Source organism: Bubalus bubalis, chromosome 8 (assembly GCF_019923935.1).
Source record: "Bubalus bubalis isolate 160015118507 breed Murrah chromosome 8, NDDB_SH_1, whole genome shotgun sequence".
In the NCBI taxonomy this organism is placed as follows: domain Eukaryota; kingdom Metazoa; phylum Chordata; class Mammalia; order Artiodactyla; family Bovidae; genus Bubalus; species Bubalus bubalis.
Window position 1 is genome coordinate 105,000,516 of NC_059164.1, and position 22,673 is coordinate 105,023,188.

Consider the following 22,673-nt stretch of genomic DNA (forward strand, 5'->3'; position numbering starts at 1 on the left):
CTAGGTGCAAAGGTAGAGATGGACATGTTTTGCCTTGAAAGCCTTTAAGTGAGGACATTAGAAGTCCCAGTGAAAGGAATATTATGCCTAATGATTCATTACATGAACTAAAAAAGTGTATGTAACATCTCACCTCAGATATTTTTTAATCACTTTTATTGATATTTGAACTGTAGTTTACCTGTAAACAATGTAGGTTTTAGGGTCCCTGAACCTCCTACAACCTTATAGACTCGGGGCTCCCCTGACAGCTCACTTGGTAAAGAATCCACCTGCAATGCAGAAGACCCCAGTCTGATGCTTGGGTCGGGAAGATCCACTGCAGAAGGAATAGGCTACCACTCCAGTGTTCTTGGGCTTCCTTGTGGCTCAGCTGGTAAAGAATCCACCTGCAATGCAGAAGACCTCAGTTGGGAAGATCCCCTGGAGAAGGGAAAGTCTACCCTACCCACTCCAGTATTCTGGCCTGGAGAATTCCATGAACTGTATAGTCCATGGGATTGCAAAGAGTCGGACACAACTGAGCGACTTTCAATTGCACATTCAATGGTGTATCTGAGATTCCACATGCATGGATTCAACCAATCACAGCTGTTCAGTATCTTAGTACATATTTATTAAAATATCCACCCATAAGTGGACCCACTCCCTCAAAACTTGTGTTGTTCAAGGATCAGGTCTATATTCACACTGTATAATGAAGAGATCTACGGTTTGATCAATAGATATGTATATGCTGATGAAACATCTGTCCCTTTAAGACAGAGAACATTTTATCACCAGATATTCCCTCAGGCCCTGTTCCTGGGACTCTCTCCTTCCCTGACAACCAACAGTATGATTTCTGTTGCTGTAGATTTGTTTTGCTCATGCATTTTTTTGGTGAAAACTTAATGTCTATACCCATCAGAACAATTCCTTTTTAGCCTGAAGCTAAATATGTAAGACAGTTAAGCGCTCCTGGAACGTGTTATAATTAACAAAGTACTTGAAACCACGTGAGATACCATTTCCGTGTGATGGACAATCCTAACTGGGGATTGATGGTTTGATAAAATGACCATCAAAGGTCTTACCAGCTGGTACAGGCTGTTTTTGTAAAATTTATTGACGCAATTTCATAGATTTTTTTTTCTCATGAACCCTTTTCCTGAAATCATTTTATAATGATTTTTTGTTAATATTCTATGAGAAACAACTTAGCAAGGCTTCAGATTCACGCACTAGGTCCTGGGCTGGCCTGACCACCAGCAGCAGTTGTATCCATGAGTGATAATTCCATGTGGGAGAAGGGTTCCTATGACTTGATGCCAAGGATTCAGGCCACAGGCCTTGAGCTGGAAAGACCCCTTTCTTCTGGCCTGGCCTGGGTATGACACCCCTTACGGTGTGCTTCTGTCTCCTGGACCAGAGAAGTCCTGAGCACATGCATGGATCCACTCGAGGGCTTGCCAGGCCCAGATTCAAGCCTGGTCGTTGTGGTTTTGACATGAGGGTCCTTCTTTGTTTCTCGCTTTAGTTTCAGTGTCTTTCTGTCCCAGGACCAGGAGTATTTAGTCACCCAGACATTAGACGTGTGGTCAGGCTAAAGGGAAACCAACCATCAGGAGGGCACAGCAGGTCTAAAATCGTGAAACCAGGATCTGGCACATAATTTGCAGAGTCCATGGTTCAAAGACTATTGAGAATTTGAAGATCCCAACAGCAGAGCGTCGCTCTAAGTACAGGGTCCTTTTGAGTGTGAGGTTTGTGCAACAAGGTACACTCTAGGGCTCCAGGATATCAATTTATTACTGGCAGTCATGCTTCACAAGGAAGTATTCCCATGGGGTGGATGTCTCACATAAAGTCAGAGCACTTTTCATTTATCCTGGAGTCCGGCACTTCTCCCCAAATCCCTCTCATATATATGTTCCTTTGTTTAAAAATGTCATCCACGTTGAGCAACCAGCTTCTGGCCACAAAGAAAGTTCTGTCTTAGGGCTGCGGTGGTTCTACTTGCTGTGTCCCCTCCCTGCGCCCTCAGACTCGGGAAGCACATACTTTGGCAAACATGAAGCCACTGTACCTGCATTTGGCAGGTGTCCTGGTGGGCTGCCGTCTATGCCGTCCCACAGACTCGGACACGACTGAAGCAACTTAGTAGCAGCAGCAGCAGCAGCTGTATGTTAGTGAACTGAGAAGAAATAGAGCCAAGGGATTTCTCAAATAGTGATGAGTCTGCCCTGCAGTTAAGGAACCAGACCCCAAAGAATCACTGTAGGTGAGAGGACAGGAGCAGGACTAGGTCAGTTGAGCAAAGAGGAAACCACACTTGAGGGAGTATTCGGGATGCATGGGGCATAAAGGACAGCAGGAAGCCCTAAGGATTTCCTCTGAGATTCAAAACTACAGAAATATGTAGACAAATAAGCTAATATACAAATTAAGGAATTATCTCTGGAGTAAAACATACATAAAAGGTACAAACTACTCTAAGGAAAGGTTACAGCACTTTGTAAGACTTACGGCTGTTCAGACCATGTCCAAGCAATCTGTCCAAGCCATCTCCCTGTTCTAATCACTTTGATTTGAGCCTCTAGGGGAAGGGGCGTGGCCGCCATGTGACAGGTTGTCTCTGGGCCTGGCAGGGACAGTGACATCTCAGAAGGACTCCCTGGAGAGCCCCTCGCCCTCTCATCCACACTCAGACCAGACGGCCCTCTGCCTGCCCCTGCCCCGCCATGAGCCCCTGCCTCCTGGGCTGTGTGGTCTTCTGTCTCCTGCAGGCAGGTGAGTCCTGGGGGCAGGGTCCCCTTCGGGGTGCCAGCACTAAGCCTGTCCTCTGTGACTGCAGCATCCGTCCTCCTCCTCCACAGGGGCGGTCCATGCTGGTGTCACTCAGGACCCCAGATTCCAGATGGAGAGGAGAGGACAGAGCATGACACTGACATGTACTCAGGATCTGGATCATAACTATATGTACTGGTACCCACAAGACCTGGGACACGGGCTGAGGCTGATCTATTATTCAGCTGGGCCTCCCACCACAGAGAAAGGAGACGTGCCCAACGGGTACAGAGTCTCCAGATCAAGCACAGAGAACTTCCCTCTCACGCTGGAGTCTGCCAACCGCTCCCAGACATCTGTGTACTTCTGTGCCAGCAGTTACTCCATGGTGCTGCACGGCCACCTCCTTTCTGTGCAAAAAGACAGGGGGTCCAAGTGAAAGCTCCTAGAACCGGGAGCCTCAGGGCTTGGTTAGCCATGTGCCTGCAGTGTGACCCTAGGTGTATGGACTAGGCTGACCCAAACTTCACTCAGGGACTCCAAGACATATGTCCACCATCCATGTCTGTCTTTCCCCTGCATCCTCCCTGTGAACTAAGAAGATGTTTCTCTAGCTCTGACTGCTAGTCATCACCTGAGCCTGAGACCTCCAGGAGGGAAGGTTGCTGGTAAATTAGATAAAAACAGATCTCCTTGTCTCACTTCAATGCTTCTCTCTGGAAGGTTCTCCCTAACTGGCTCTCATGTGGTTTCCGCTCTTGCCCACCTTTCTTGGGTGGACAGGACATCCTGTCCTCACCTCCCTGGCCCCCTCTACCACACCCATGCTGCTCCTCCCTCATCCAGGTCATGTCCCTTCCCAAGTCACAGGGAAGCCTTTAAAGTGCCCTCTCCACATGGTCTGCTTTGAGCAAGTTGTCTGGAGTCATCAAAGAGAAATCAGCTTCAGTTAATTATCAATTATCCGAATCTCAATGTGAGTCCATCTGAAGGAGAGACTGGCTTTCTATGTACATCCTCCCGCCCCTGACTTCCTCAGCATCTCACCTAACCTCGGCCAGCTTGGCACCACCTCCCTCATCAAAATCTTCTCAAAGTCAAAATATATCTTCCATTGTTCCATTATATCAAGATTTCATAAGTGCAGAAATATATGAGTTCGTATATATAAAACCTCTTTACAAAATGTATCAACTAGAATTTGGAAATGCTTAATTTATACAAGACATCTGGAAATACATGTATCCGATTCATCAGAGGTAGGTATGGAATACAGGTCTCCAGGCAGAGTCACGTGAGATCCTCAGAGTGTTTATTTTATGGCGATTTTTTCCATCTTGGCTAAGTACCATCACTGCAGTGGTGCAGCGATTCTTTCCTTCTTAGTAACAATGTCGGACCATTGAGTCTTCAACTTCAGGTGGCTAAGAGTAGATTTGAAGATGAACCCTAATTCAGCCAGGATGGGAAGGCAGTAGAACACTAGAATGTGAGTGTGTGTGTGAGAGTGTGTGTGTGTGAGTGTGTATTAAGGCTATGGGGTTTCTGTACCCTTGCTTTAGACAGAGGATGCAAATCCATGAGACTGTGAACCACTGGCAAGTAGGAGGCACTGTGGCCCATGCAACCAGGTGAGCTGGGAGGGGTGAGCATCACCCAGCAGAGGGAGCTTTAGGGAACCTTAACTGCATGCCTGTGTCAGGGAACAGGCTTGAGTTCCCTGAGAGATCCTGGGACACATGGAGCCAGCACAGGCTCCTCAGTGCCAAGGAAGTGGGGACGGGCTGGAGCTTCGGGATGTACTCAGGGGGCGCTGCATGGGAAGTGGAGGGTGAGGGGTCCAGGCAGCTGCGGAGGGCTTGGTGACGAGTGTCAGGAAGGAGCAGAGAGGGGAGAACAAGCCGTATTGTAGTCATATGGAGACATAGGGAGAGTGCACTCTTCAAACCCACCCTTTGCTGAGGGGCTGTGCAGCACAGGGAAGGGCACAGAGGAGCTGGCCCTGCATATTGGTAAGGGGTCCAGATTGGACAAGGGCAGCATGCAGAGACACAGAGCAGTGACGTCATAGGCAAATGCTCCAATCAAGGAAGCAGGAGGGTCAGCACTTTACACCACACAGCCAAGGAGCCCCGCCCCAGCCAGCAGCAGTCTTGGGTTCCTGATGCTGCCATGGGCTCCAGGCTCCTCTGCTGTGTGACTCTCTGGCTTCTGGGAGCAGGTGAGTCCTGGACACAGTGTGGGAGCTTCTGAGATGTCTTTGCTTCCCTGAGATAGAAGCCTGGCGATGAGGGCTGCAGCAGGAGGCTTCCCTGTGCTGTTCCCTCAACTTCCTTTGTCTCCTCCCCAACAGGCCTGGTGGATTCTGGGGTTACCCAGACCCCCAAATACCTGATCAAACCAAGAAAGCAGAAAGCGATTCTGAGATGTTCCCCTGCATCTGGACACCGCTCTGTGTACTGGTACCAACAGGTCCTGGGCCAGGGCCCCAATTCCTCATTCAGTATTTCAACAGGCAAGAGAATGAGAAAGGAAACCTATCAGATCGATTCTCAGGAAAACAGTTCAGTGACTCTAGCTCTGAGCTGAACTTGACTTCCTTGGAGCTGACGGACTCAGCTGTGTATCTCTGTGCCAGCAGCCAAGACACAGCCCTGCATGATCAGGTGCCTCTGGGACAAAAACTCTCCTGCCCCAGCTCAGGAAGTGGTGGTGAGCATGTTGGCTTCCAGTGTGCCAAGCCCAGTCTCTGCTAGAGCAATAGATTTTCCCAGACATTCATTTCTTGATATGTTGTAATGCTCACTAAGATCATGCAAGGTAAGTATTATTTTAACTGTTTATATATCTGAGGGGATGTGAATTGCCCAGATCTCATACTTCATGACTGTTACAGCTAGGATTGCAGCTCAGGTTTTTTTTCAACACCTGTGGTCCCTTTCCTCATGGAACCATCTCCATACAGAGCAAGTTACATATACGCGTTGTGTTATGTGTAACAAGATACAGTTGGGGCTCTGTGATATGAACTGTTACTCAATGAATGGCAGCCACGCATCACAAGGAGGTATTCCCATGAAAAGAATGTCTCAAATAAAAAAGAGCACTTTTCACTTACCCTGGTGCCACATCTCACCATGGTGCTCCTAAGTCTGCATTACATTCTGCCAATCCGCCGTCCTGTGCTGGGCAACCAGCTTCTCTCCACCCAGAAAGGTGGGTCACAGGCCTGAGGCCTCTCCCGACATGGGAAGGGGGGGGCTCCTGTGAACATGAAGGAGTTGTACCTGCCTTTGGCAGGTGGACTGTCTGTCAGTGAGTTGATAAGAACAGATCCAAACAATTCCTCAAATGTTGATGAGCCTTCAATGAGGTTGGGAGCAGATACCTGGAGAAACATGGTAGGTGGAGGGCCATTCTCAGGGCTGTGATCAATTAAAGCAGAAATGGGCCTTGAAGTCCTACTGGGACACATATCATAAAGGAGAGCAGGAAGCTAGAGGGAATTTCCAAAGATGCAGAGCTATAGAAATATGTAGATGAATTAAAGTAATATACACATTTATGAAGATTAACTTCGCAATGAAGTATAGATAAAACTGCACACTGTTTACAGATGGGTTACAACAATTGTGAGGCTGATGCCCATTAAGCCGGATGGGTCTCCCTGTTGTGAACTGTTCACTTAGGTTCATTTCTGATTTGAGCCTCCGGGGGAAGGGGCGTGGACCCTGAGTGACAAGTTGGCTCTGGCGCCTGGCAGGGACAGTGACATCTCAGAAGGACTCCCTGGAGAGCCCCTCTCCCCTCTCATCCACACACACCTCAGAAGGCCCTCCGCCTGCCCTGCCCCTGCCATGAGCCCCTGCCTCCTGGGCTGTGTGGTCTTCTGTCTCCTGCAGGCAGGTGAGTCCTGGGGGTCAGGGGCCCCTTCGGGGTGCCAGCAATAAAGCTGTCCGCTGTGACTGCAGCATCGGTCCTCCTTCTCCACAGGGGCGGTCCATGCTGGGGTCACTCAGGACCCCAGATTCCAGGTCGTGAGGAGAGGACAGAGCATGACACTGAGATGTACTCAGGATCTGGGAAATGACCGCATGTACTGGTACCGACAAGACCAAGGACACGGGCTGAGGCTAATCCATTACTCAGCTGGTGTGCACACTAGCGAGCCAGGAGACATGCCTGACTGGTACAGCGTCACTAGATCAAACACAGAGAACTCTCCTCTCATGCTGGAGTCTGCCAACCGCTCCCAGACAGTTGTGTACTTCTATGCCAGCAGTTACTCCAGGGCGCTGCAGGGTCACCTGCTCTCTGTTGAAAAAGACAAGGGGCCCACATGCAGGATCCTAGCACTGGGAACCTAATGCCCTGGGGACCACGTGCCAGCACTGTGACCCTGATGTGTGACCTGGACAGGCCTGGATCTGACCCCAGGGACTCAGACACACATGTCCACCACCAGTTTCTGTCTTTCCTTTGCATCCTCCCTGGATGCAGTTCAGAAAGCATCCAGTTCTGAGTAGTTCTGAGTCTTCCTCATCAGCTTAAGACGTCCAGAAGGGAAGAATATTAGTAAATCAGATATATCTAGACCCTCTTGTCTCTCCCAGAACCTCATTGCTGTCTCTCTGGAAGTTTCTCCGGCAGCCTAGCTTTCAAGTGCTCCCTGCTCTTGCCCACCAGAGGGGTGGGTCTTTCCTCCTTTACTGCTTTGGGCTCAGCTCCCCTGCCCTCTGTGTCCAGACACACTTCTCTCCCCTCATCTGGGTCATGTCCCTTCCCATGACACAGGGAACTTTGTAACCAAGCATAAGCGGTCGTGTTTGAGCAAGTTCTTGGGGTCATCAAAGAGAAAACAACCTCAGTTAATTGGAAACCAGCCAAAATCCCTTGGGAGTCCATTCCCAGGAGGAGAGACAGGCGGGGGGTGTGTGTTCTCCTTCCTGCCCCTCTTTCCTAGCATCTCAATTAACCTGGACCAGGTTTCCACCATTTCCTTCAGAGAAATATTCTAGAAGTCAAAATATTTCCTCCATGGTATCTTATTATATCAAGATTTACAAGTTCATAGGAAATAAATAGGTTAATACACATTTAAATAGGAAATCTGAAAATACATGCCTCTGATCAATCAGAAGTAGTTATGAAGACATGTTTGCAGGCAGATTCACTTGAGATCCTCTGAGCGTTTATTTTATGACATATATTTCCATTTTAGCTAACTACCATCATTGTAGTGGTGAAGCAATGATTTCCTTGTAGGAAAACGGTCAGATCATACAGTCTTCTACCTCCAGAGGCTAAGAGTGGATTTGAAGATCAACCCTAATCAGCCAGGCTAGGAAGGCAGTAGAACAGATATCTCTGTGTGTATGTGTTTGTATTTAGGGTGTGAGATTTTTAAAACCTTGCTTCAGAGGCTGCAAATCCATGAGACCATGGACCTTCGGCCACTAGGAGGCACTGTGTTTCCATGGTAAGCAGGGTGCCCTGGAAGGGGTTGAGAGTCACCTGGAGAAGGAAGCTTAAGGGAACCTTGGCTACATGCCTGCACCTGGGAGCGGGTTTGAGTTCCCTGAGTGGTCCTGGGACACATGGAGCCAGCACAGACTCCTCTCTGCTCAGGGAAGAGGGGTCCTGCCTGGAGCCTCAGGATGTGCCCAGGGGGCCATCTGTGGAGCAGCATGGGAAGGGGAGGGTGAGAAGTTGGGGTATCTGGTGAGGGCTGGGTGTCAGGCAGGGTCAGACAGAGCAGAACAAATGTGTGTGGACACATGGGACCAGGGGATGAAGCTCCCCTCACACCTATCCTTCCTGGCGGCTGTCAGGACAGGGAATAGCATGGAGAAGCCAGCCCTGGGTCCTACCAAGGGGTTCTGGGGATAAGGGCAGCCTGCAGAGACACAGAGCAGTGACGTCATAGGCAAATGCTCCAATCAGGGAACAGGAGGGTCAGCACTTTACACCACTCATCCCAGGAGCCCTGCCTCCAGCCAGCAGCAGTCCTGGGTCCTGATGCTGCCATGGGCTCCAGGCTCCTCTGTTGTGTGACTCTCTGCCTCCTGGGAGCAGGTGAGTCCTGGACACAGTGTGGGAGCTTCTGAGATGTCTTTGCCTCCCTGAGAGAGAAGCCTGGTGATGAGGGCTGCAACAGGAGGCTCCCCTGTGCTCTGCCCTCAGCTTCCTTCTGTCTCTTTCCCAACAGCTCTGGTGGATTCTGGGGTCACCCAGACCCCCAAATATCTGATCAAATCAAGAAAGCAGCAAGTGATACTGAGATGTTCCCCTGAGTCTGGACACCTCTCTGTATACTGGTACCAACAGGCCCTGGGCCAGGGCCCCCAGTTCCTTGTTCGGTATTATAATGGGCGAGAGAATGAGAAAGGAAACATGCCAGATCGATTCTCAGGTGAACAGTTCGGTGACTCTAGCTCTCAGATGAATCTGAGCTCCTTGGAGCTGACAGACTCAGCCGTGTATCTCTGTGCCAGCAGCAAGACACAGCCCTGCATGATCAGGTGCCTCTGGGACAAAAACACTTCTGCCCTAGCTCAGGAAGTGGCTGTGAGGGTGACTGCCTCGCTTCCAGGCCTAGATAGATCCGATAGACTCTCCCAGAAATTCTTTCTCTGCTCTGTTTTAATGCTCCCAAAGATCATGCTAGGTAAATATTATTTTACCTGTTTATACATCTGAGGGGAACTGACTTGTCCACATCTTATATGTCACTGCTTTCAGAGCAAGGAATTTGATTCAAGCCTGTCCTCATCACTTTTGGTCTTTGCCCCCATAAAACTTTCCCCCACATAGAATAAATAATACACAGAAACACACACACACGCACACAAACACACACATACACGCTTTTTTTTTTTTTTTTGGTTTACATGTGTATAATTTTTTTAATTTAATTTTATTTTTTAAACTTTACATAATTGTATTAGTTTTGCCAAATATCAATATGAATCCGCCACAGGTATACATGTGTTCCCCATCCTGAACCCTCCTCCCTCCTCTCTCCCCATTCCATCCCTCTGGGTCGTCCCAGTGCACCAGCCCCAAGCATCCAGTATCCCACATACACGTTTGAAAGCAATTGGCTCACAAAGTTGTTAAGACTGGTAAGTCCAAATGCTGCAAGCGGGTCTGGTGCTACTAGAGACTGAGGGGAGCTGATGTTTAAGTTCAAAAGCAGAAGAACTAACGGTCCAGTGTGAAGGCCATCGGCTGACAATTATCTCTTTCTTGGGGGAGGATCAGTTTTTTCATCTATTCATCTCTTCACCTGGTTTCATGAAGGCCACTGACATTATGGAGGGTCATCTGCTTTACGAATTAAAATGTTAATCTAATCTATTATTAAAACATACCTATTCACATGTTGAAGGTGAAGTCGCTCAGTCGTGTCCGACTCTTTGTGACTCCATGGACTGTAGCCCACGAGGCTCCTCCATCCATGGAATTTCTAGGTAAGAATATTGGAGTGGGTTGCCATTTCCTTCTCCAGGGCATCTTCCAGGGATTGAACCCGGGTCTTCCACATTGAGGGCAGACGCTTTACCATCTGAGCCAAAAAATATCCCTCTTTGGAGCACCCAAAAAATAAAACTAAATATCCAAGGCAGAGTCTAGTTGACATATTATGTTAGTCAGGACACCACCTTCCAGGGCTTCACAAGAATTTAGTAAGCATGAAGTCCCTGGCAGGTGACAGGACTCTGGATTTCTTGACTCCCTTTGCTAATCTCTGACAGCCTCCTCTAGTGCTTCCTAGGTGCAAAACTAGATATGGACACATTGTGACTTCAAACCCTATACTTGAGGACTTCAGATGTCATAGGAAAGAAAGTAATTATGCTTGCCGGTTCCATACATGAGATATACAGAGCGTGTAACTTACCCTCAGGCGTTTTTACATTAACTTTATTGCCATATGAATTATAGTTAACATTTGAATAATGTGAAGTTTTGGGGCCCTGAACCAGTCTTAACCCTGCTGTAAAATTTGTTTAAAATTCAGTCAACCCTGTTTATGATTTCACATCCACAGATTCAACCAGGCACAGTTGTGTGGTACTGTGAAAAGTGAAAGTGAATGTCACTCAATCGGGTCTGACTCTTTGTAACCCCATGGACTATGCAGTCCATGAAATATAAATTCTCTCCAGGCCAGAATACTGGAGTGGGTAGTCTTTCCCTTCTCCAGCAGATCTTCCCAACCCAGGGATCCAACTCAGGTCTCTCACACTGCAGGCAGATTCTTTACCAGATGAACAACAAAGTCTGTAGTTAGTATCTATTAAAAACTCCAATCAAAACTGAACGCATGAAATTCAAAATCGTGTGGTCCAAGGGGTCCGCTGTATATACAGTAACGTTACACACTGCACAGTGAACAGATGAATGGTTCTGATCAATCCGTGTGTGTGTGCCCACGGAACGTTCACCTATAAAAGCTGAGAACATTTCATCACCAAAAATCCTCTGAGGCCCCATTCCCAGGCCTGTCTCCTTCCCTGACAACCAGCAGTATGATTTCTGTTGCCATCATTTTTTTTTAAGTCCTCTTTATCCCAGAGCTAAATATTTAAGTGATTGCTCCTGGAAAGTATTTTGGTTGAAGAAGTTCTTGCAAGCATGTGAGCACCATATCCATGTCAGGGACTATCCTATCTGGAGATGGATGGTTTGGAAAATGACCATCCAAAGGTCTTTTCTGCTGGTACAAGGTTTTTTTTTTTTTTTTTAATGCACGTTCATAAATTTCTTTTCTCATGCACACAATATCTGAAATGATTTTATGATGCTATTTTGATAGGAAGTCCTCATCTCCTAGGAAATTCCTTTAGCTCCCATGTGATATGCACACAGCAAGGCCTCCTGCTCACACACTGGTGCTGGGACTGAGCAGACAACCAGCAGCAGCAATTTGGTGAGAGATCATTTCATGTCAGGAGAAGGCTTGTCTTTGATTTGACCCCCGCGTCCAAGTCACAGGAGTTGAATTGAAAAGTCCCCCTTTCTGTAGCGCCCTGGCCCGGTCTCTAGTCTCCTGCGCTGTGGGTCTCACTGTCTCTTGGACCAGACACATTCTGAGCACAGGTATGGATCCCATGGACTTGCCAGGCCCCGATTCAAGGCTTTTTTATGGCTACAACATCGAGCTCATTCAGTGCTTCTGACTTTAGTTCTGTGTTTTTGTCTCTGAGGCCCAGGGAATGGTTAGTCACCCAGACCCCAGACGTGTGATCAGGTTCCGTGGAAACCAGCTCATCAGCAGGTCACCACGGTCACCCACTCATGACCATGTGCACGATATTCAGGTTCAGAAATTGTTGAGAATTTGAAAATCACAGCAGCAGAGCATGGCAGCCAGTGCAGGGTCCTTCCAAATGTGAGGTTTGTGCATGGGATCCAGTCTGGGGCTCTAGGATATCGGTTACTGAATGGCTGCCCTGCTTCACAAGGAAGTACGCCCATGCAATGGATGTCTCAGGTAAAATCGGAGGATTTTTCCTTTACCCCGGGGTCAGCCATCTCTCCTGACATCCCTCCCACGTCTGTACTCCTTTGTGCCAACATGTCATCCGTGGTGCTGGACAACCAGCTTCTCTCCTCAAAGCAAGCTGGATCACAGGCCTGAGGCGGTTCGGCTTGCTGCTCCCCCACCCCTCAGACACGACGGGAAGCACGTGCTCAGGTGGACATGAAGGCGCCGAGCCTGTGTGTGAGAGGCACCCTGTCAGTTGGTGAATTAATAAGAAAGAGCCCAAGGATTCCTCAAGTGTCGATGAGCCTGCCCTAAGGTTGAGGAACCAGATTCTGGAATCTAGTGCTGCAATTATTTCCTTCTTAGTAGAAATGTCTGATCATACAGTGTTTTACCTCCACAGGCTAAGACTAGACTTGAAGATCAGCCCTAATTCATCCAGGCTGGGAAGGCAGCAGATGAGGGGTGTGTGTATGGGTGTGTGTGTTTGTGTGAGTAGGGGTTGAAAGTGTAGAGTGCGGGGAATTTGTATTCTTGTTTTAGATGGAAGGCACAGATCCATGAAACCATTGGCCTCTAGGAGGCACTGTGGGCCCATGGTAAGCAGGGTGTGATGGAGGGGGTTGAGAGGCACCCTGGAGAGGGCAGCTTAGGGGAACCTTGGCTACATGCGTGTATCAGAAAGCAGGTTTGAGTTCCCTGAGTGGTCCAGACACATGGACCCAGCACAGACTCCTCACTTCCCAGGGGAATGGGGACATGCCTGGGGCCTCAGGATATGCCCAGGGGATCTTCTCCTGGAGCAGCATGGGGAGTGGAGGGTGAAGGGATTAGTGTGGCTGGTGAGGGCTGGGTGATGAGTGTCAGGCAGGGACAGGAAGAGAAGAAAAAGGCACATTAAGGGCATATGGGGACATGGGGACAGTGCTCACTTCACACCCACCCTTGGCTGAGGACCTGTGCAGAACAAGGAATGGCTTAGATGAACCAGCCCTGGGTCCTGCCAAGGGGTCCAGTGGACAAAGGCAGCCTGCAGAGACACAGAGCAGTGACGTCATAGGCAAAGGCTCCAATCAGGGAAGCAGGAGGGTCAGCACTCTACACCACTCACCCCAGGAGCCCAGCCCCCAGCCAGCAGTAGTCCTGGGTTCCCGATGCTGCCATGGGTTCCAGGCTCCTCTGCTGTGTAACTCTCTGCCTCCTGGGAGCAGGTGAGTCCTGGACACAGTGTGGGGGCTTCTGAGATGTCTTTGCCTCCCTGAGATAGAAGCCTGATGATGAGGGCTGCAGCAGGAGGCTTCCCTGTGCTCTGCCCTTAGCTTTCTTGTCTCCTCCTCAACAGGCCTGGCGGATTCTGAAGTCACCCAGACCCCCAAATACCTGATCAAATCAAGAAAACAGCAAGTGATACTGAGATGTTCCCCTGAGTCTGGACACCGTTCTGTGTACTGGTACCAACGGGCCCTGGGCCAAGGCCTCCAATTCCTCATTCAGTATTACAATAGGGCAGAGAATGACAAAGGAAACATGTCAGATCGATTCTCAGGAAAACAGTTCAGTGACTCTAGCTCTGAGCTGAACTTGACTTCCTTGGAGCTGACGGATTCAGCCGTGTATTTCTGTGCCAGCAGCCAAGACACAGCCCTGCATGATCAGGTGCCTCTGGGACAAAAATACTCCGGCCCCAACTCAGGAAGTGATGCCTGAGTGTCAGCTGCCAGCCTGCCAAGCCCAGTCTCTGGTGGAGTGATAGATTTTCCCAGACATTCACTTCTTAATATGTTTTAATGCTCACTAACGTCATCAAGGTAAGTACCATTTTATCTGTTTGTACATCTCAGGGAAGTGAGTTGCCCAGATCTCATACTTCATAAGTGTTTCAGCTAGCATCCCAGCTCAAGTGTGTTCTCAACACCCGTGGTCTCTTCGCTCATGGATCTGTGTACACAGCAAGTTGCATATGCGCATTGTGTTACGTGTAACAAGATACAGTTCGGGGCTCTGTGATATGCACTGTTACTCAATGAATGGCAGCCACACTTCACAAGGAGGTATTCCCATGAGAGGAATGTCTCAAATAAAAACTGAGCATTTTTCATTACCCTGGCGTCTGCACCTCCCTCCCCGTCCCTCCTGCATCTGTACTCCTTTGTGTCAAAATGTCATTCTGTGCCTGGCACCCAGCTTATCTCCACCCAGAGGGTGGGTCACCGGCATGAGGGGGCTCTGCTTGCTCCCTCCCCCCACACGGGAATCAAGGCTGCTGTGAACATGAAGGAGCTGTTCCTGCGTTTGACCAGTGGATCGTCTGTCAGTGAATTGATTAGAAGCAGACCAAAGAATTCCTCAAATGTTAATGAGCCTGCAATGAGGTTGGGAGCAGAAACCTGGAGAAACACGGTAGGTGGAGGGACTGTCTCAGGACTGTGGGCAATGTTGTGGAAAGGAAGCCTTGAAGTGCTGCTGCTAAGTCACTTCAGTTGTGTCCAACTCTGTGCGACCCCATAGGCGGCAGCCCACCAGGCTCCCCCGTCTCTGGGATGTTCCAGGCAAGAACACAGGAGTGGGGTGACATTGCCTTCTCCGCTTGAAGTGCTCTTGGGACGCATATCATAAAGGGCAGTAGGACGCCAGAAGGATTTCCCCAGGATTCAAAACTTCAGAAATATGTAGATAAATACAAGTAATATACATGTTAATGAAGACTTATGTCTGGACTAGAACATACAAAACATTGAATCAGTTTAACATCTACAGAAAAACCTTTAACATTTACAGAAAGGTTACAGCAACTTATGAGATTACGTCTGTTGTTCTGGCTGGGTCTCCGTGTTGTGAACTGTTCACTCAGGTTCATTTCTGATTTGAGCCTCTGGGGGAAGGGGCGTGGCCCCTGAGTGACAGATTGGCTGTGGGGCCTGGCAGGGACAGTGAGATCTCAGAAGGTCTCCCTGGAGAGCCCCTCTCCCCTCTCATCCACCCTCAGACCAGAGGGCCCTCCGCCTGCCCCGCCCCGGCCATGAGCCCCTGCCTCCTGGGCTGTGTGGTCTTCTGTCTCCTGCAGGCAAGCGAGTCCTGGGGGCAGGGTCCCCTTCGGGGTCCCAGCACTAAGCCTGTCCGCTGTGACTGCGGCATCCGTCCTCCTTCTCCACAGGGGCGGTCCATGCTGGGGTCACTCAGGCCCCCAGATTCCAGGTCGTGAGGACAGGACAGAGTGGGACACTGACATGTACTCAGGATCTGAGCTTCAGCTATATGTACTGGTATCGACAAGACCCAGGACACGGGCTGAGGCTGATCCATTACTCAGTTATTCCTCCCACCACGGAGAAAGGAGCCGTGCCCGAGGGCTACAGCGTCTCCAGACCAAGCACAGAGAACTTCCCTCTCACGCTGGAGTCTGCCAACCGCTCCCAGACATCTGTGTACTTCTGCGCCTGCGGTTATCCACAGCTCTGCACGGTCACCTCCTCTCTGTGCAAAAAGATAAGGGAAGCCCTGAAGCATGAAAGGAGTAGAGACTCTTGCAGGCTTCTCACACCCGGAATCTTGGAAGCCAGGGCCACATGCCTGCAGTGTGACATTGAGTGTGCAGTCATATCACGCCCAGCTACATCGACGTTAAATGTAGTGGACGGCTGCTTTTTTTATTTCAAAGTTTTATAACTCTAAAAATAAATGGGTTTCTATATATATAATCTCTGTATATAAATCCGTTACCTAGAATTGGTAATACTTAATTTATGTAGAAAATCTAGAAATATGTGGATCTGAATTAATCAGAGGGATCTACGGAATGCAGTGCTCCAGGCTGTATTCACCTGAGCTCAGCAGTGTCTGTACTGAAGGTCTGTGTGATTCCGCCTTAGCACACCACTGTGACACCGCTGCTAAGTCACTTCAGATCAGCTCAGTCGCTCAGTCGTGTCCGACTCTTTGCAACCCCATGAATCGCAGCACGCCAGGCCTCCCTGTCCATCACCAACTCCCGGAGTTCACTCAGACTCATGTCCATGGAGTCAGTGATGCCTTCCAGCCATCTCATCCTCTGTCATCCCCTTCTCCTCTTGCCCCCAATCCCTCCCAGCATCAGAGTCTTTTCCAATGAGCCAACTCTTCGCATGAGGTGGCCAAAGTACTGGAGTTTCAGCTTCAGCATCATTCCCTCCAAAGAAATCCCAGGGCTGATCTCCTTCAGAATGGACTGCTTGGATCTCCTTGCAGTCCAAGGGACTCTCAACAGTCTTCTCCAACACCACAGTTCAAAAGCATCAATTCTTCGGTGCTCAGCCTTCTTCACAGTCCAACTCTCGCATCCATACATGACCACAGGAAAAACCATAGCCTTGACTAGACAAACCTTTGTTGGCAAAGTAATGTCTCTGCTTTTGAATATGCTATCTAGGTTGGTTGTAACTTTCCTTCCAAGGAGTAAGCATCTTTTAATTTCATGGCTTCAGTACCATCTGCAGTGATTTTGGAGCCCAGAAAAATAAAGTCTGACACTGTTTCCACTGTTTCCCCATCTATTTGCCATGAAGTGATGGGACCAGATGCCATGATCTTCGTTTTCTGAATGTTGAGCTTTAAGCCAACTTTTTCACTCTCCACTTTCACTTTCATCAAGAGGCTTTTGAGTTCCTCTTCACTTTCTGCCATAAGGGTGGTGTCATCTGCATAGCTGAGGTTATTGAGATTTCTCCCGGCAATCTTGATTCCAGCTTGTGTTCCTTCCAGTCCAGCGTTTCTCATGATGTACTCTGCATAGAAGTTAAATAACAGGGTGACAATATACAGCCTTGACGTACTCCTTTTCCTATTTGGAACCAGTCTGTTGCTTCTTGTCCAGTTCTAACCGTTGCTTCCTGACCTGCATACAAATTTCTCAAGAGGCAGATCAGGTGGTCTGGTATTCCTATCTCTTTCAGAATTTTCCACAATTTCTTGTGATCCACACAGTCAAAGGCTTTGGCATAGTCAATAAAGCAGAAATAGATCTTTTTTTGGAACTCTCTTGCTTTTTCCATGACCCGGCAGATGTTGGCAATTTGATCTCTGGTTCCTCTGCCTTTTCTAAAACCATCTTGAACATGAGGAAGTTCACGGTTCACATATTGCTGAAGCGTGTCTAACTCTGTGCGACCCCATAGATGGCAGCCCACGAGGCTCCCCCGTCCCTGGGATTCTCCAGGCAAGAACACTTGAGTGGGTTTCCATTTAGTATGTGCAATTATTTTCTTCTTAATGGAAATGTTGGATTCTACAGTCTTTTATCTCCAGAGCCTGAGGCAATTTGCAGATCAATCTTAAGTCACCAACTTGGGAAGACAGTAGAACAAGTGTGTGTTGTGTGTGTGTGTGTGTTCAGGGTGTGGAGTATTTAAATTCTTGCTTTGGCAGAAGGCACAGATCCATGAGACTGTGGACCATTGGCCACTAGGAGGCACTGTGGGCCCACGGTAAGCAGGGGGTCCTGGGAGGGGTGGAGAGTCACCCTGGGGAGGGCAGCTTTAAGGAACCTTGGCTACATGCCTGAATGAGAAAGCAGGTTTGAGTGCCCTGAGGTCCTGAGGTTCCAGGACCCATGGAAGCAGTACAGACTCCTCACTGCCCAGGAAAGTGGGGATGTGCCTGGATCTTCAGGATGTGCCCAGGAGATGGTCTCCAGGAGCTGCAAGGGAAGTGGAGGTGAGGGGTTGGGGTGGCTGGTGAGGGCTGGGTGATTGTCAGCTGATTGCCTGGTGATTGCCGGCCAGGTGAGTGCCTGGCTGCGTGTCAGGCAGGGGCTGGCAGAGGACAACAAGGTATGCTGTGGGCACTGGGGACCTGGGGACGGTGCACCCTTCCACCCACCCCTTGCTCAGGGGCTGGGAAGGGCAGGAAGGGCATAGAGGGCTCACCTTTGTCCTGGCAAGGGGCCCAGTGGACAGGGCAGCCAGCAGAGGCACAGAGCAGTGACGTCATAGGCAAATGCTCCAATCAGGGAGCAGGAGGGTCAGCACTTTACACCACTCACCCCAGGAGGCCCACCCCCAGCCAGCAGCTGTCCTGGGTTCCTGATGCTGCTGTGGGCTCCAGGCTCCTCTGCTGTGTGACTCTCCTCCTTCTGGGAGCAGGTGAGTCCTGGACACAGTGTGGGAGCTTCTGAGATGTCTTTGCCTTCCTAGATAGAAGCCTGGAGATGAGGGCTGCAGCAGGAGCCCTCAACAATGTGCTGTTTAGGAGCACGCAGTAACCCCCCAACCCTGCAGTTCGAAATCTGCATATAACTTCACATACTTAGGAATGAAGAATTATCTCTGGAATACAACACACTTACATTATAAACTGTTTAGAGAAAGGACACAACAACTCATAAGGCTCAAGTCCATTGACCTGGATGGGTCTCCGTGTTATGAACTCTTCACTCAGGTTCATTTCTGATTTGAGCCTCTGGGGGAAGGGGCGTGGCCCCTGAGTGACAGGATTTCCCTGGGGCCTGGCAGGGACAGTGACATCTCAGAAGGACTCCCTGGAGAGCCCCTGTCCCCTCTCATCCACACACACTCCAGAGGGCCCTCCACCTGCCCCGCCCCCGCCATGAGCCCCTGCCTCCTGGGCTGTGTGGTCTTCTGTCTCCTGCAGGCAGGTGAGTCCTGGGGGGCAGGGTCCCCTTGGGGGTGCCAGCACTAAGCCTGTCCGCTGTGACTGCAGCATCGGTCCTCCTTCTCCACAGGGGCGGTCCATGCTGGTGTCACTCAGGATCCCAGATTCCAGGTCGTGAGGACAGGACAGAGCGCGACACTGACATGTACTCAGGATCCGGGTCTTGACCGCATGTACTGGTACCGACAAGACCTGGGACACGGGCTGAGGCTGATCCATTACTCAGCTGGTGTGTTCACTATCGAGCCAGGAGATGTGCCCGATGGCTACAGCGTCTCCAGATCAAACATAGAGAACTTCCCTCTAATGCTGGAGTCTGCAAACCGCTCCCAGACATCTGTGTACTTCTGCACTAGCAGTTACTCCACGGCACTGCAGGGTCACCTCCTCTCTGTGCAAAAGACAGGGGTCCACGTGCAGGCTCCTAGCACCGGGAGCCTCAGGGCTTTGTTAGCCAGGTGCCTGCAGTGTGACCCTGGGTATGCGGTGGAGACTGGCCCGAACCTCACTGCCGGGCCTTGGGGACCTTGTGGGACCATCGATCTCTGTCTTTCCTCTGCAGCCTCCATGTGAACCAGGAAGATGCCTCCCCAGCTCTGACTCCTAGTCATCACATGAGCCTGAGACCTAGGAGGGAAGGTTGTTGGATAAATTAGATACGTCTAGACACTCTTGTCTCACCTCAGGCAGCTCATTTCTGGCTTTCTGGACGTTCTCCCACAGTCTGGTTCTCACCTGGTCTAGGCTGGCTCTTGTCCACCTTTCCCAGGCGGGCAGGACATTCCTCTCCCCACCTCCCTGCATCAGCTCCCTGGCCCTCTCTACCACAGCCACACTGCTCCTCCTTCGTCTGGGTCAGGTCCCTTCCCAAGTCACAGGGAGGCTTTTTAAGTGGCCACTCCATGTGGTCTGTTTTCAGCAAGATGTATGGAGTCATCAAAGAGAAACATCACCTATCATCCCCAAACTCACGTGAGTCCATCTGAAGGAGGACAGATTGCCTTTGTGTGTTCTCGACACGCACCCCCCCGCCTCCCGACATCCTTAGCAGCTCACCTAACCTAGGCCAGGTTGGGACTACCTGGAACGCTCATCAAAATCTTCTCAAAGTCAAAATATATCCTGCATCGCCCCCATTATATCATGATTTTATAAGTGCAGAAATAATTGAGCTCATATTTCTAAAACTTCTTTATGACAGTATTATCTAGAATTTGATCATTCTTAATTTAAATACAAAATCTGGAAATATATGCATCTGATTAATCAGAAGTAGTTATGGAATACATGTTTGTAGGCAGATTCACTTGAGATCCTCAGAGTATTTATTTTATGATCATATATTTCCATCTTAGCTAACGACCGTCATTGTCGTGGTGCCGCAGTTCTTTCTTTCTTAGTAAAAAGTTCGGATCATACAGTCTTCTGCCTCCAGAGGCTGAGTGGGTTTGAAGATCAACCCGTCAGCCAGGCTAGGCAGGCAGTAGAACAGGGGTGTGTGTGTGCATGTGTGTGTGTGTGTGTGCGCATATGTGTGTGTGTGCCCGCGCCCATATGTGTGTGTGTGTATGTGTGTGTGTGCATGCGTGTGTGTGTGTGCCCGTGCGCGTATGTGTGTGTGTGTGTATGTGTGTGTGTGCATGCGTGTGTGTGTGTGCCCGCGCGCGTATGTGTGTGTATGTGTGTGTGTGTGCGCGCGCGTATGTGTGTGTGTGTGCCTGCGCGTGTATGTGTGTGTGTGTGTGTGTGTGTGTTCAGGGTGCCGGAATTTTTGTACTCTTGCTTTAACAGATAGGACTTCCCTCGTGGCTCAGGTGGTGAAGCATCTGCCTCCAATGAGGGAAACCTGGGCTCGATCCCTGGGTCAGGAAGATCCTCTGGTGAAGGAAATGGCAACTCACTCCAGTACACTTGCCTGGAGAATCCCATGGACAGCGGAGCCAGGGAGGTTACAGTCCATGCGGTTGCAAAGAGCAGGACAAGACTGAGCGGCTAAACTTTCTGTAAACAAATGCTGCAAATCCATGAGACCCTTGACTTTGGCCACTTGGAGGCACTGTTCCATGATAAGCAGTGTGTGCTGGGAGGGTGTGAGTCACCCTGGGGAGGGCAGCTTAAGAGAACCTTGTCTATATCATGCCTGCATCTGGGAGCAGGTCTGAGTTCCCTGAGTGGTCCGGGGACACATGGAGCCAGCACAGACTCCTCACTGCCCAGGGAACTGGGGACATGCCTGAAACCTCAAGATGAACATAGGGGGTTGTATCCTGCCTCAGCATGAGAGGTAGAGGTGAAGGGGTTGGGGTGGCTGGTGAGGGCCTGGTGGCTGGTGATGAGATTCAGGCATGGTCAGGGAGAAGAGAACAAGGCATGTTGTGTGCGTATGGGACCAGGGGACCAGTCACCTCACACCCAGGCTTGCTAAGGGGCTGTCAGGACAGGGAAGGGCATAGAGGAGCCAGCCCTGCGTATTGGTAAGGGGTCCAGTGGACAAGGGCAGCCTGATAGACACAGCAGTGACATCATAGGCAAATGCTCCAATCAGGGAAGCAGGAGGGTCAGCACTTTACATCACTCACCCCAGGAGCCCCGCCCCAGCCAGCAGCAGTGCTGGGCTCCTGATGCTGCCATGGGCTCCAGGCTCCTCTGCTGTGTGACTCTCTGCCTCCTGGGAGCAGGTGAGTCCTGGACACAGTGTGGGAGCTTCTGAGATGACGTTGCTTTTGTCATCCCCAAAATGCAAGACTACTGGAAAGGACTGCAGCAGGAGGCTTCCCCGTTCTCTCCTCTCTACTTCCTTGTCTTTCCCAACAGGCCTGGTGGATTCCGAAGTCACCCAGACCCCAAAATTCCTGACCAAATCAAGAAAACAGCAAGTGACACTGAGATGTTCCCCTGAATCTGGACACCGCTCTGTGTACTGGTTCGCACAAGCCCTGGGCCAGGGCCCCCAGTTCCTCGTTAAGTATTTTGATGGAGAAGTGTATCAAAGAGGAAACATGTCAGATCGATTCTCAGGTCAACAGTTAGGTGACTCTCGCTCGGAGTTGAACTTGACCTCCTTGGAGCTGATGGACTCCACTCTGTATCTCTGTGCCAGCAGCCAAGACACAGCCCTGCATGATCAGGTGCCTCTGGGACAAAAACTCTCCTGCCCCAGCTCAGGAAGTGGTGGTGAGCGTGTCGGTTGCCAGTGTGCCAAGCTCAGTCTCTGGAAGAGCAATAGATTTTCCCAGACATTCATTTCTTGATATGTTGTAATGCTCACTAGGATCATGCAAAGTAAGTATTATTTTAACTGTTTATATATCTGAGGGGATGTGAATTGCCCAGATCTCATACCTCATGACTGTTACAGCTAGGATTGCAGCTCAAGTTTCTTTTCAACACCTGTGGTCTCTTTCCTCATGGAACCGTCTCCATACAGAGCAAGTTACATATACGCGTTGTGTTATGTGTAACAACATACAGTTTGGGGTTCTGTGATATGAACTGTTACTCAATGAATGGCAGCCACGCATCACAAGGAGGTATTCCCATGAAAAGAATGTCTCAAATAAAAAAGAGCACTTTTCACTTACCCTGGCGTGTGCCATGACTCACCATGGTGCTCCTAAGTCTGCATTACTTTCTGCCAATCCATCGTCCTGTGCTGGGCAACCAGCTTCTCTCCACCCAGAAAGGAGGGTCACAGGCCTGAGGCCTCTCCTGACATGGGAAGGGGGGGCTCCTGTGAACATGAAGGAGTTGTACCTGCCTTTGGCAG

The 22,673-nt window shown here is 49.8% G+C and overlaps 1 pseudogene and 6 gene segments (V, D, J or C); all 7 read left to right on the forward strand.

Moving 5' to 3' along the window:
• The first annotated feature begins 1,056 nt into the window (after nucleotides 1-1,056).
• LOC123334616 lies at nucleotides 1,057-7,756 on the forward strand. The segment is given in 3 exon segments: nucleotides 1,057-1,082; nucleotides 2,729-2,772; nucleotides 6,763-7,756. Coding segments are annotated over 3 exon segments (444 nt in total).
• LOC112586554 lies at nucleotides 4,719-5,718 on the forward strand (annotated as a pseudogene).
• A 970-nt stretch (nucleotides 7,757-8,726) lies between the features above and the next one.
• On the forward strand, nucleotides 8,727-9,559 carry LOC112586571. The segment is given in 2 exon segments: nucleotides 8,727-8,844; nucleotides 8,978-9,559. Coding segments are annotated over 2 exon segments (540 nt in total).
• Nucleotides 9,560-12,552: 2,993 nt separating this feature from the next.
• LOC112582870 lies at nucleotides 12,553-14,260 on the forward strand. The segment is given in 2 exon segments: nucleotides 12,553-13,473; nucleotides 13,605-14,260. Coding segments are annotated over 2 exon segments (414 nt in total).
• Nucleotides 14,261-15,388: 1,128 nt separating this feature from the next.
• Nucleotides 15,389-15,931, forward strand: LOC123466066 (the record flags this gene model as incomplete). The annotated part of the segment is given in 1 exon segment: nucleotides 15,389-15,931. A coding segment is annotated over 1 exon segment (540 nt), but the record flags the coding sequence as incomplete, so codon positions are not given.
• Nucleotides 15,932-18,442: 2,511 nt separating this feature from the next.
• Nucleotides 18,443-19,480, forward strand: LOC123464535. The segment is given in 2 exon segments: nucleotides 18,443-18,890; nucleotides 18,978-19,480. Coding segments are annotated over 2 exon segments (552 nt in total).
• Nucleotides 19,481-21,016: 1,536 nt separating this feature from the next.
• Nucleotides 21,017-22,243, forward strand: LOC112586596. The segment is given in 2 exon segments: nucleotides 21,017-21,585; nucleotides 21,722-22,243. Coding segments are annotated over 2 exon segments (486 nt in total).
• The last annotated feature ends 430 nt before the right edge of the window (nucleotides 22,244-22,673 follow it).